The 13,495-nt window shown below is 41.6% G+C and overlaps 2 protein-coding genes across 3 annotated transcripts in view; both read left to right on the top strand.

Moving 5' to 3' along the window:
* Positions 1 to 13,495, top strand: part of LOC307043664 (endonuclease V-like) — a 126,981-nt gene that overhangs the window by 4,335 nt on the left and 109,151 nt on the right. The gene's annotated exons all lie outside the window — the stretch shown is intronic.
* LOC307043658 (general transcription factor II-I repeat domain-containing protein 2A-like) lies at positions 4,495 to 10,579 on the top strand. Its single transcript, XM_079688275.1, has 2 exons — positions 4,495 to 9,184; positions 9,386 to 10,579. The coding sequence occupies exon 1, from the start codon at positions 8,065 to 8,067 to the stop codon at positions 9,178 to 9,180; it is 1,116 nt and encodes a 371-aa protein (XP_079544401.1). The 5' UTR covers positions 4,495 to 8,064; the 3' UTR covers positions 9,181 to 9,184; positions 9,386 to 10,579.

The raw sequence follows: 13,495 nt of genomic DNA, 5'->3' as shown, positions 1-13,495 counted from the left end.
CTGTATTTAAAAGGTTGCTCCACATAAACTCAGGAATCTGTGAGCTCTGGTGACCTCTAGTGGTGACAGGCGGGATGTCTGATAGGTCTGTTGTCCGGTGCCTTGCTCAAGGGCACCACGACAGGGCAGGAGGTGAACTGGGACCTCTCCAAGTAGCAGTCCACACTCCATATTTATGTCTGGTCGGGGACTTGAACCGGCAACCCTACGGCTCAGAGTCCAAGCCCCTACTGACTGAGCCACTGCCAGACAACCTGCTTTCACCTGATGTGAACCTACATTCACATCACATATTTAACATGAATAATGACAGATGACAATATATATGATGTATTTTATACTTTGCACTCAGAACCTTTGCTGATTTCGATATAATCTACCCCTTCTAAAAACTGTACAGCCCTTTCCCTTTTATCTTAGAACACAGACATATTGTAAACAAATATGTGGGGGTCCGAGCACCGCAGCGGAAACGTGTAGGCACAATGGCAAATCATTGACCCTTAGGCTGGCAATTTAAAAACACTTTTTAATTTTTAGCAAGTTAAAATAGATGGATGGATGAATAGATGGATGAATAGATGGATGGATGGATGAATATATGGATGGATGGATGGATGAATAGATGATGGATGGATTGATGGATTGATGATGGATGGATGGATGAATAGATGGCTGGATTGATGGATTAATGAATGATGGATGGATGGATGAATAGAAGGATGGATGGATTGATGATGGATGGATGAATAGAAGGATGGATAGATTGATGGATGGATGGATGGATGGATGAATATGTGGAATGATGGATGGATGAACGACGGATGGATGGATGGATTGATTGATGCATGGATGGATGGATTGATGATGGATGGATGGATGGATTGATGATGGATGGATGGATGGATGGATTGATGGACGGATGGATGGATTGATGATGGATGGATTGATGATGGCTGGATTGATGGATGGATGGATTGATGGATGGATTAATTAATGATGGATGGATGAATAGAAGGATGATAGATGGATGGATGGATTGAGGATGGATGGATGAATAGACGGATGGATGGATTGATGATCGATGGATAGATTGATGATGGATTGATGGATGGATTGATGATGGATGGATGGATGGATGGATTGATGATGGATGGATTGATGATGGATGGATGGATTGATGATGGATGGATTGATGATGGATGGATTGATGATGGATGGGTGAATAGATGGCTGGATTGATGGATGGATGGATTGATGATGGATGGATGAATAGATGGACATCCTTCACCCACATGCCCCACCCCGGAACCTGCGGTCTTCAGACTCTGGCCTGCTTACCACCCCCCGCACCAAACTGCGAACCTTTGGGGAAATAGCCTTCAGCGTGGCAGCCCCCACCCTCTGGAACGCTCTCCCTACGGAGATCCGCAACATCCCCACGCTTGACGCCTTTTAAAAGGGCCCTCAAGACCCATCTGTTCACCAAGGCCTTTGGCCCCTAATCTATTTGTTGTTTTTGTCTGTCTGACTGGTTGTCTGATTGCCTTTTGTTTTGTTATGTTTGTTTTGCCCTGTTCTTCCTTGAAAAGCGACCTTCGGTCTCATGAAAGGCGCTATATAAATCTAAGCTATTGTTATTATGCCTGGATGGATGGATGGATGGATTGATGATGGATGGATGAATAGATGGATGGATTGATGGATGGATGGATTGATGATGGATGGATGGATTGATGATGGATGGATGAATGGATGGATGCTTTATTTATCCCATATTGGGAAATTATTTTGTCGCAGCAGCAGTATAACATATTTAAAAGATACAATAAGGTAAAAATATAATAAAATAAAAATTAACATTAGCAGCAAGTATACACATTCACAATAGAAAGGACATATACCACTAGACTAGAGTATCTAAATAATACATAATATAACGGAAATATTGAATAAATTGCATACTCTACAATATACAATCCCATTAAGCTAAATACATATATAGAAATATACTACAGAAACATATTAGCATTGTATTATATATATATTTCAATTTTGAAAAGTAGCTATTGTGCAAATTGTTGTGGGTTATAAAAAAGGAGACACTATACAAGCTATGGTAATTCATATTATATTTAATTATAAAATGAAGTTGGATATGAACAAATTATTTGCCCTACACCCAAAGAGTGATACAGGAACCAGTCAGTCACCCTCTCTGAGAAGACAAAGGTCAAGGGTCGAATCTCCATTCAGCCTGTTCATTTCTGCCTGCATTCATATTCAAAGTGTATTTTTCTGATTTGATCCTATTTTTCTTCAATTTTGTATTTATGCTTCTGGGAAAACATACTTAACATTAAACCGTATGCTGTGAAAAACTTTCAGAATGTAAGATTTCCCAACCCTCTATGGCATGCCTTTTTATTTTGGGAGGAAAAAAAGGTTTCACCATGTGTTTTAGGAGCTTAGGGGTCCCTGATATTATATCGATTAAAATATGTGACCCCCCCACACCCCTCAACCAGGTGTTGACAACACTGTGCTACGAGGGTATTGAAACACCAAGGATTTCTACAATTCAGAAGAAATAGAAAAGACAAACTCTATATGAATTCAAAAGGTTTTCTGTGTGTGTGTGTGTGTGTGTGTGTGTGTGTGTGTGTGTGTGTGTGTGTGTGTGTGTGTGTGTGTGTGTGTGTGTGTGTGTGTGTGTGTGTGTGTGTGTGTGTGTGTGTGTGTGTGTGTGTGTGTGTGTGTGTGTGTGTGTGTGTGTGTGTGTGTGTGTGTGTGTGTGTGTGTGTGTGTGTGTGTGTGTGTGTGTGTGTGTGTCAATCTTGACCTTCACTATCCTCACTGTCAGACGGAATAGCCCTAACAGCCTGATCGTGTCCCTTCTGCCCATAACATGTTTTGGTGTCCATTTCCTGTAAATGTCAGTAGATGGTAAAGTAAAAACATTGATTAGGTTTATCATTTTACAACTGAGCACATTTGCACACTTGTATGATATTGCCTGGAAAAAAGTGGTCAAGTGGCACAGTGTTGCCCTGAGGCAACGAACAAAAAAACATAGTTTTAGCTAATTAATAAATACATAATAAGTCTTTAAACAATCAAATATACTTCTTTACGTATTCATGCACATGCATGTATTTTTTGTTTTAAGTTGTGTACATTTCTAATATGTTAAATTTTTTAATTTATCTTACCAAGTGGTGGTGTCGTTACATAATAGCCTCATCCCAATACCCCTCCTCGACTCCTCCTTTCCCTCACTCGTGTCCCTTCCTTGCATCTTAGCTCCGCCTCCGTAAGATGCGAGCAAGAGACACGAGGAGGTGACGCAAGGACAGAGGAGTCCTCAGGTATTAATTGGGATGTCCTCGTTCACTCAAACGTCACTTTTAAACGACGTCTGTCAATGATGACATGTGCACAGCTGTATCCCCTCTCATCGGGCTTAACTGAATAACCTTTTATAACCGGCCCATTTCTGGTTAAATATGTATTTAAATTAATGAATCTTTCTCTTGTTAGTCAAGGAATTCAATGTCAATTTGGTCCTGCTTTTGTGTTCTGTTTTGGTGTAAAATGTAGCCTACATTTAAATAAAACTATAATTATAGTAATGTGAAAGCCTTTTAGAAATGAATTGCACATAATAATTCCCCCGGAGCTGTGAGCACTTATACATTTATGTGACGCTTTTCCACTCATCTTCCAGTTGTCGGTTTTCCTCTGTTGAAATCGACCAGCTGTGAAGGTGGGGGCGGGGCTTTTATACGCGAGTAGTGAAAACACTTCCGCGTAGTCTGCTCGCGTGTATCCTCCCTTTCGTCTCCTCCCGCACCCCTCCTCGACTCCTCCGTGTGCATTTTAGCTATTGGGACGTCCTTCAACATGGCGTGTCTTGATCGATTTCCGGGTCAAGTCCCGGAGGAGGGGAAGAGAGGAGTCGAGGAGGGGTATTGGGATGAGGCTGATGTGTTCGGGGTACACAGTAGCCTCATCCCAATACCCCGTAAGCATCACATAAATGTATAAGTGCTCACAGCTCCGTGGGAATTATTATGTGCAATTCATTTCTAAAAGGCTTTCACATTACTATAATTATATTTTTATTTAAATGTAGGCTACATTTTACACCAAAACAGAACACAAAAGCAGGACCAACCATCATACATTGAATTCCTTGACTAACAAGAGAAAGATTAATTCATTTAAATTAATATTTAACCAGAAATGGGCCGGTTCTAAGGGGTTATTCAGTTAAGCCCGATGAGAGGGGATACAGCTGTGCACATGTCATCATTAACAGACGTCGTTTAAAAGTGACGTTTGAGTGAACGAGGATATCCCAATTAATACCTGAGGACTCCTCTGTCCTCGCGTCACCTCCTCGTGTCTCTCGCTCGCATCTTACGGAGGCGGAGCTAAGACGCAAGGAAGGGAAGCGAGTGAGGGAAAGGAGGAGTTGAGGAGGGGTATTGGGATAAGGCTGATGTGTTCGGGGTCCGTCTCTTACCAGTGACGTCACGCATTGTGATTGGCTGTACGGTAATTTACCCATGCTGTCTAGAGCAGTGGTTCTCAACTGGTGGGTCGCGACCCAAAAGTGGGTCGCGGACCCATTTTGAGTGGGTCGCAGATGTCAGTGAAAAAAAAGAAAATTGAAAAAAAGAAATTCCTGTTTTTTGGGGAGAAAGTCAAACTTTTATTTTGAAGGCCCGATTTTCTAACGCTTTGCATGCGGTAGGCATTGCACTGAAAGTACCGGAGACCATAAACGGTTTTGAAAACTTCTGTCACGTAGTGATCTTTTTCTCAATAAAACACCTTTGCTAATGTTTTTTCGAGTCTTCTGGCCTATCAGAATCAAGATTGTAGCCGGAAGTCCCCACGGAGAATAACTTTGCGGTATAACTATTCTTCATACATCCATGGGTACAACTTCAGATAAAAATGAACACGTAATGAAATATGACCCCCGGTTTGATGATTGACAGGTCACAGAACAATGGGAGCTATCTACCCTTACCCACAATTTAAACTATTTCACACAGACTATCTCCTCTTTGCTGTTCTCTGTGTGTGGAGCAGCAAGTTCAGCTGTCAGAACAAAGTGAAAAACAAACAATGGCATAAAATATTATTAATATGTCGTAATACATCTATTTATTTTCTTCTCAGAGTGTACCAGAATGGGTAGTTTATATGTTAGTATTTCAAAAAATCTCCTGTGGGTGAATCCCCCCAGACTCCCCTTCTGGGGTTAGTTTTTTTTGTGCCTTTTTATGTTATACAGTTCAGCTTTGATTCCATCATCTCATTAAACCTTATTTAAAAGCATTCTTTTGTTCTGTGAAGGGATATAAGGGATATATGCACTGTACTTCACTTTAATTAATATTGTATGCTGCAAAGCGTATATTACTGCAGGATTTTTTGTTGAAAAGATTTGAGTGGTTCAAAATTTCGGGTCGCGATCTATTGACGAAGGAAAAAGTGGGTCCCGAGGCCTGACCAGTTGAGAACCACTGCTCTATGGCATACTGTTGCCCTCAGGCAACAAACCACTTTTTTCGACCTCACACTGGCCCTCTAAATATTTGCAAGCATCGACGCGGCGTTACGTCACAGCATCAACCTGGTGTTACATCCCTATGGTTACATCACTGCCTCACGCGGCACACCCGAGAAATCTGAATCTGACAAGCGAAATACTGTCCTTTTAAACGCTGCAAAATATACAATATAATAGTGCTTCTTTGTCAATATGACTGACGACCACACTTATGCAGTGCTGAGGTAATGTTAATTCATCATTTAATATTAATTCCTGATGGATATAAGAGGGATACATTAGCAAACATCTGTATATATCTAGGTATCATTAAATAATGCTGTCAGATAAATGAAGTACACAGTAATAGTCAAGGTTACATTCAATATTCTGCACTTACACCAGCTGATAAGATATTTAAAACGTCTTTTGTTTGTCCTGAAAATGACATTTGAGGATACACACAGGCATAGATGATAGGGCATAGATGATAAAACGCCAGTAATACAATCTCAGGATTCTTCGATATGGCTTTGATTACAGGATCGTTTACTTTCAGTCAACAAATCCTTTGGAAAGGCAAAAAACAACTATTCAATATCCTGCTTTAACGCGACCGCTATAAACTGCCGAAGATGAAGTCTATGACGCTATCGCGTAGAGCTACATCGACCCTTGCGTAATGCGGAAGTGGGCGTTGTTAAATCTAAACTGGGTTGGAAAAACGATAGACGCGTTCGGCGTACACGATGTGTTCGGGGTCCGTCTCTTACCAATGACGTCACGCATTGTACGCATTGTGATTGGCTGTACGGTAATTTACCCAGGGGTGCTCGGGGGCAAATCACATCTACAGATCATGACGAACCAAATTGAATTATTCCTTTTCTCCTAGCGTGTGAAAATCTTTGTGAAAAACATGTTAAAAAAACATTAAAACGGAGCAATGGCTGTACGCCATTGGCTGTACGGCAACTCAAGAGGACCATCATACACGGTCAAATTCCGAACATTTAAACATAGCCTACACTTCATTCTTTACTTTGTCCGTTATTATATGTAGAAGATGAACTACCTCTCTGAAAGTTCCCAATGTGTTCATTTTGATGGGCTGTCTTCTGAGTGGTTAAACATCACTAATGATTTTCTGACTTCTGACTGCTTTGGATATATAATTACACCACAATAAGGTTTTACTATCACAGTGCACTGAGATTTGTGACAAACTGTAAAGCACTTACGCATCACTGTACACTGTAAACCAGGGTTCCCCAGACTACGGCCCGCGGGCCGCATACGGCCCGCCACGCCCCTTTGACCGGCCCTCCACCTCTCTGCACCTCACCATTTGAACTGGCCCAAAGAAGAAAAAGAAAAAAATTATAAAATATTTTATTTTAGTTGTCCAACTTGTTTTGTGAAATAATAACATGACTCTCCAAACGAGGGCGGTAATCGCTGTTCATTCCGTCACCTGAGATTAGAACTCGAGGCCGTCAGTATGTAGTGGCCAGAGCGGCTCTGGTAGTGGCCATGAGCCAAACAGTGGAACTGTCAATCAGATCGCCAGCGCCTCTATCACGCTTTAAAAGCAACGTTATGTAACGTTCTGGTTGACATCTGTTACATTTGCATCTTGTTTTTTTAACACTAAAATATTTTTTGATTAACCATTTATATTTTATATAATTTAATATGTGTGTCTGTATTATTTATATGACGTATGTTTATGACCGAATTTCCGCCACCTTACAAGCTGATCGAAGTCATGCGCAGAAAATATTATGCTACAATTGAACAGCAGTGTAATGGCGTGCAGTAAAGTGAGGAAAATTGACAGAGAGTGTCGGGTTTTTAAAGAACAATGGACCAAGGATTATTTTTTTGTTCCATGGAAGGACCGTGCCATTTGTATTATATGTAAAGAAAATGTGGCCGTGTTTAAAGAATTCAACCTTCGCCGCCATCACGAAACCCGGCACAGAGAGTATGCTAGCTTGAGCGGGCTAGCGAGAGATGATAAGGTTCGGCGTCTGAAAGGCGGACTAGCTTTTCAACAGGATGCCTTCCTTCGTCAATCCCGGGTCAACCTGGCTGCTGTCCGAGCTAGCTACAAAGTAGCTAACCTACTGGCTACCCACGGCAAGCCGTTCACAGACGGAGAATTCGGGAAGGCCATGATGCTGGCTGTGGCCGAGGAGGTGTGTCCCGAGAAGACAGATGCCTTCCGTGGGGTGAGTCTCTCAGCACAAACGATGACGAGACAAATTGAGGAGATGGGGGGAAACGTGTTTGACCAACTGAGAGAGAGAGCCGCAGAATTCAAGTGTTTTGCTTTAGCCATGGATGAAAGTAATGACGTACAGGACACGGCACAACTGTTGATTTTTATTCGTGGAGTCAACACACGTTTTTAAGTGTCAGAGGAGCTGGCATCACTGAGAAGCCTAAAAGGCACAACAACTGGAGAAGACATTTTTGTCGAAGTGTGCAAAACAATGGGCGAACTTGGTCTGCAATGGGCTAATTTTGCCAGTGTCACTACAGATGGTGCGCCTAGCATGGTCGGATCTACGAGGCGTCTAGTAGGGCGCTTGAACGGCGAGTTCGAGGAACGAGGTCTCGCCCCACCGATTCAAGTCCACTGCCTGATTCACCAGCAAGCGCTGTGCTGCAAAGTTTTGAAGTGGGCGTCTGTGATGAAGGTGGTTGTGCACTGTGTCAACTACATCCGGAAAAATGGGCTGAAACTCAGGCAGTTCCAGGCCTTTCTCTCCGAGCTGGGGTCTGCTCACCAGGATGTGCTGTACTACACCGAAATCGGGTGGTTAAGTCGAGGCAAAGTATTGCGCCGTGTCTACGACCTGCTGCCCGAAATCAACACCTTCCTCCAGTCTAAAGGTGAAACGGTACGGGAGCTGACCGACCCGGAGTGGAAATGGGACCTCGCGTTTTTAACTGATGTGACTGAACTGTTGAACCACCTCAACCTACAGCTCCAAGGCAAAGGGAATCTCATCAGCGACATGTATTCCCACATAAAAGCATTCGAGGTCAAACTGCAGCTCCTTGTGCGACAGGTCCAAAAGCTGGACTTCACACATCTCCCTGCCACCCAAAGCTACTGCGCCGAGAAACCAGCCGCCCCTTTCCCAGTCGCGAAGTGCAAAGATGCCCTGGAGATGCTGCAGCGAGAGTTCAGTGTGCGCTTCCGCGAGCTTCATGTCAACAACAAAGACATAAGTCTGTTCCAGAACCCCTTTGCTGCTGACATTGACGACGCACTTCCCTCTCTTCAGTTTGAACTAGCCGAGCTGCAGAATTGTGATGTCCTTAAAGACGCATTCAAGCCTGACCACCTCCTTGAGTTCTATGCTGAGCTACCAGAGGGCACTTACCCAAACATTAAACAACATGCTCTGAAGATGTGTACCGTTTTTGGCAGCACCTACACCTGCGAGCAGACGTTTTCCCGCATGAAGCAAATAAAAAATCCAACGAGGAACAGACTCTCAGATGAACATTTGCATCAAACTTTGAGACTTGCAACCACTAGGCTACACCCAGACATCGGACTTCTCACCAGCCAGAAGCAAGCACACAGTTCACACTGATATGGTAAATATACTGATTTTAACTATTACAATTTTATATGGCTGTAAACATGAACTATGATTTTTTGATGAAATATGATTAATGTTTTTAATGAATTTTAATGAATAATGCTACACTGTATTTGTAAAATCACATCACAAGGAACAACAGGCAGCATATTTATGTAATTTACTGAATGTCTCCAATGTCATCCCTTTATGCCAGGTTTCCAGGCAGCAAGAGAGGGGACTGCAACTGCTGACCTCAAAGATCACTGCCCATCCATCCTTCCTTCCACCCTGGCTACAAGTACCAATTCAGTTCACCTACTGCACATATTGCTGACTTCCCATTCTGTTACTCTCTTCTAGTTTAACCTGCCGAGGGTTTACTGCTCAGTCTCTCCTCCCAATCTCTTCTCTCAGCATCTGCCTCTCCATCGTTGTCTCTCTCTCTCCCTCTCTCTCCTCTCTCTCCTCTCTCTCCTCTTTCTCCTCTTTATGCACTGCCCCTCATCTCAATCTCCTATTTCAAAGGGATGATAATTGTGCTGTAAAAGTGTTTGGGTGCTCATTGCATTTTCACCTTGAACAAAACAAATCTCACCTGAATATACAAATAAGAGTTGGTTAGTTGATATATTGTTCACCAGGTTTCTTGTCTTGATGATTTCTCATCTCACTGTAATATAGGCCTACCATTTCTATTGTATCACTCATAAACTGTCAATCACCATGTTTTTCTAACCTTTCCTTGCTATTTTTACATGGTTGTTATTAGAAAATAAAAGGAATACCTGTGGTATTTCAAATTGAAAAACATGTGAAGTACTCACTTCTTTTGCAAATCACTTGTAATGATGAACTATTTTGTGCTAGAAATTATGGCTATAACAGGCAGTGGCCTAGTATACAGCCCACATGATCGATCCCGGCCCCTCATCACAGTCAGGAACGATAATGTGGCCCCCAGAGAAAAAAGTTTGGGGACCCCTGCTGTAAACCAAGGCGGTTTTGCCATCACTTACTGTACTGAGGCTCAGTCACTGGTACATTTTCATTTACAAAGCCATGTTGGATAAAGTACCATCTTATATCTGCTCCCTGATCTCTCGGCAAATTGAAAGTACTTATTGCCTGAGATCTCATGCTGTGGTTTTATTAAATGTGCCAAGTGCTAGGACTGTCTTAGGGAAGAAAGCTTTTAGATGTGCAGCTCCACTAACTTGGAACAGTCTGCAAAAAGAATGTAAAATTACCAAGCTGGTTTTAAAGCTCGGTTGAATGCTCCGCAGTCAGATGCTGTTGCTACCTGTACATGTGGATAGATATGTAATTGTAATCCCTGTAATTTTTGCTGTATGATGTCATTTTGTTGTTCTGTTGTTTATGTTTTTATGTCTTCATGTGGAACCTACTGCTGCAGGTCTCCCTTGAAAAATAGATCATTGATCTCAATGGGATTTTACCTGGATAAATAAAGGTTTTGAATTGAATGTCAAGCATTAACTCCAAGTCAATCAAATGCATAAACTGGAGAATAATTATTTACAAGTGTTACAGAAAACATATCCAAGTGTAACAAACATCCAGTATTAACCTTACTGTTTTTACTAACAGTAACCAACTAATAATTTTCATAAAGTGCATATTTATTCCAAACTCACAATATATATATATATATATATATATATATATATATATGTAATAAAACATAATGCACAATGGTACACAGTATCCAAACTCTTTAGGCACGGGTCAGAGGCATTCATATAAAGCACCAGAATCCAATACTGGTAAAAACGTTACAGAGATCAAATGTTTCCTTGTCTGAAAGGAGAAACCTAATTTTAAAACAACATTTTCAGTGTGTGACTTGAAAGATAAGTTCTGATCAATAATAAAACCTAGATATGTGTATGTAGTGACCCTTTCAATGTCAATGTCAGTCCCTTGAACAGTACAAATGTTGGGGAGAGCAGAAGTTAACTTTTTGCCATTTGAGAATATCATGAGTTTGGAGTTGTCTGCATTTAATACTAACTTGAGTTGAGATAAATGGGATGGAATAACATCAAAGGCAGACTGGAGGGAATCAAGACTTTGCTCTATAGAAGAGGATGAACAATAAATAACAGTATCATCTGCATAAAAAGGGAAAGCAGCATTTGAAAAATTATTTGAGATTATTTACATATATGGTGAAATTATTGGTCCTAATATGGAACCTTGGCGCACACCCTTTCAAATCAAATCAATCAAATCAAGTTTTATTTATATAGCACAGTGGTTCTCAACTTGTGGTACGCGTACCACTGGTTGTACGCCAGCTCCCGCTAGTGGTACGTGGAGGAATCTGACATATAAAAAAATATATATATATTAATAAAAAATTTTTTTTTACATTTTATTCAAAAGTGGGGTAGGTAATTTTGGAGAAACCAGCTCGAGTGAGCTACAATTTGAAAATACACAACCGGAAAAAATATGCCACTTCCTTACAGAGCCTTCCACAAATGACATTGTTTTATGGATTTTTTGTCAAAGCACTTGAGATATTCATTGCTATCGGGATGTTAAGAGCATTCCATGGAATATAACAAAAATTGTATCTCGAGCCGGTTTCTCAAACGTACCTACCCCACCTTTAACCTTTACACATAACACAGACATATAAAATACAGGAAACACAACTAAGTAAACAAAAAGACGAAAAGCAGTCACTACATTGTGCACATTTGGGACATTAAGGTACACTATTATTACTGCAAGAGCAGCTGATGGTAAGGACCTCAGACAACTTCAATTTAAAACAGGCTATAGGGACAAGTGCCATCAGTTTGAGGCTTGATTGAATAACATTAATTAAAAAATAAATCATACTATCAAAATACTACAACGAATGACAATAAGCTTGAGACAATTGAAACTGTGGTTTAAATTAGTTCTAATAGGCTATTGCTGTTTTTAGATTTAGAAACAAAAACATTTATTTTATTTTATTTTTGGCGTTGCTAATTACGACCTTACTACCCACTAACGTTGCAAGCAAGCTAAAGAAAGAAGAAAGCTGAATGATGTTAAAAACGTGTCTCAAAACGGGAGGTATTCGGAAGAGAGGTACAGAGGAGAATATTACCAGCGAAAGTGAACAAGTGAATGAGGAGGAGGACAGTCATCAACCGAGCACAAGCGCAGGCTCCGCCAGCAACACAAAAGTGATATGCACAGCCGCTGTGATGGAGGAGAGAAGTGACTCAGGAAGAAGGCATTTGCTCAAATAATGGAGAGAAGGCTGTGACCGAGGTCAAAAGCTGAAAAAGCACACACTTGTCCTTAATTGTTGTCTTTTTTCTTTTCTTTTTTACTTTGCCACCACAGAAATGGCAATAGCAAACATCAGCAGACTGAAGATGAGCTATTAGCCCTTAGGCTCATCTGCTCCTGGAGACTTCATTATTATTGTGGAACTGAATTCCCAATAGGATATTTTCTGTTACGATGTAGGTTGTTGCAGGAGGCCTACATTCAAACTTTGGTATAGGTCCAGGAAATGACGTGTGTACAGTTGACATTTGTTGTGTGAGAATAAGTTATTATTTAGTTCTTTATATTCTCACTTGTGGAGAGCGAGAGAGCGAGAGAGCGAGAGCGCGGGGAGGGAGCGAGAGCGAGAGCGCGAGAGAGGGAGCGAGAGCGCGCGCGCGAGAGAGAGAGAGCTAGAGCGCGAGAGCGCGAGAGAGAGAGCGAGAGAGCGCGAGAGAGAGAGAGCGCGAGAGAGGGAGCGAGAGCGCGAGAGAGGGAGCGAGAGCGCGCGAGAGAGAGAGAGAGCTAGAGCGAGAGCTAGAGAGAGAGAGAGAGAGAGAGAGAGAGAGAGAGAGAGAGAGAGAGAGAGAGAGAGAGAGAGAGAGAGAGAGAGAGAGAGAATACTTGCCTCCGAGTCCTGCATGGACTATTTTCTCAGGTGGTACTTGGTGTAAAAAGGTTGAGAACCACTGATATAGCACATTTATAAACGATTTTTGGACTAGCCAAAGTGCTGTACAAATAATAAAAATACCCTACAGTAAAGACATTTTACAGCTAATACAACAGCAGTTTGTTCAGAATATCAGTATGAGAAGAAAACGACACCCTCTGTCCTTAGACCCTCACATCGTACAAGGAAAAACTTCAAGAGAAAACCCAAAGTTTAAAGGGAAAAATGGGAGAAACCTCGGGGAGAGCAACAGAAGAGGGATCCCTCTCCCAGGACGGACAGACGTGCAATAGATGCCGTGTGTAAATCGAAGAGATAATACATTTCACAACATAGGTAGACCGAATGTTAGGAAAT

This window comes from Notothenia rossii, assembly GCF_949606895.1.
Source record: "Notothenia rossii genome assembly, chromosome: 1".
Lineage (NCBI taxonomy): Eukaryota > Metazoa > Chordata > Actinopteri > Perciformes > Nototheniidae > Notothenia > Notothenia rossii.
This window is presented reverse-complemented; position numbering and strand designations above follow the sequence as displayed.

Excerpts from the sequence above, each read along its gene's own strand:
- LOC307043658 (XM_079688275.1), top strand. The coding sequence starts at position 8,065 with ATGGGCGAACTTGGTCTGCAATGGGCTAATTTTGCCAGTGTCACTACA.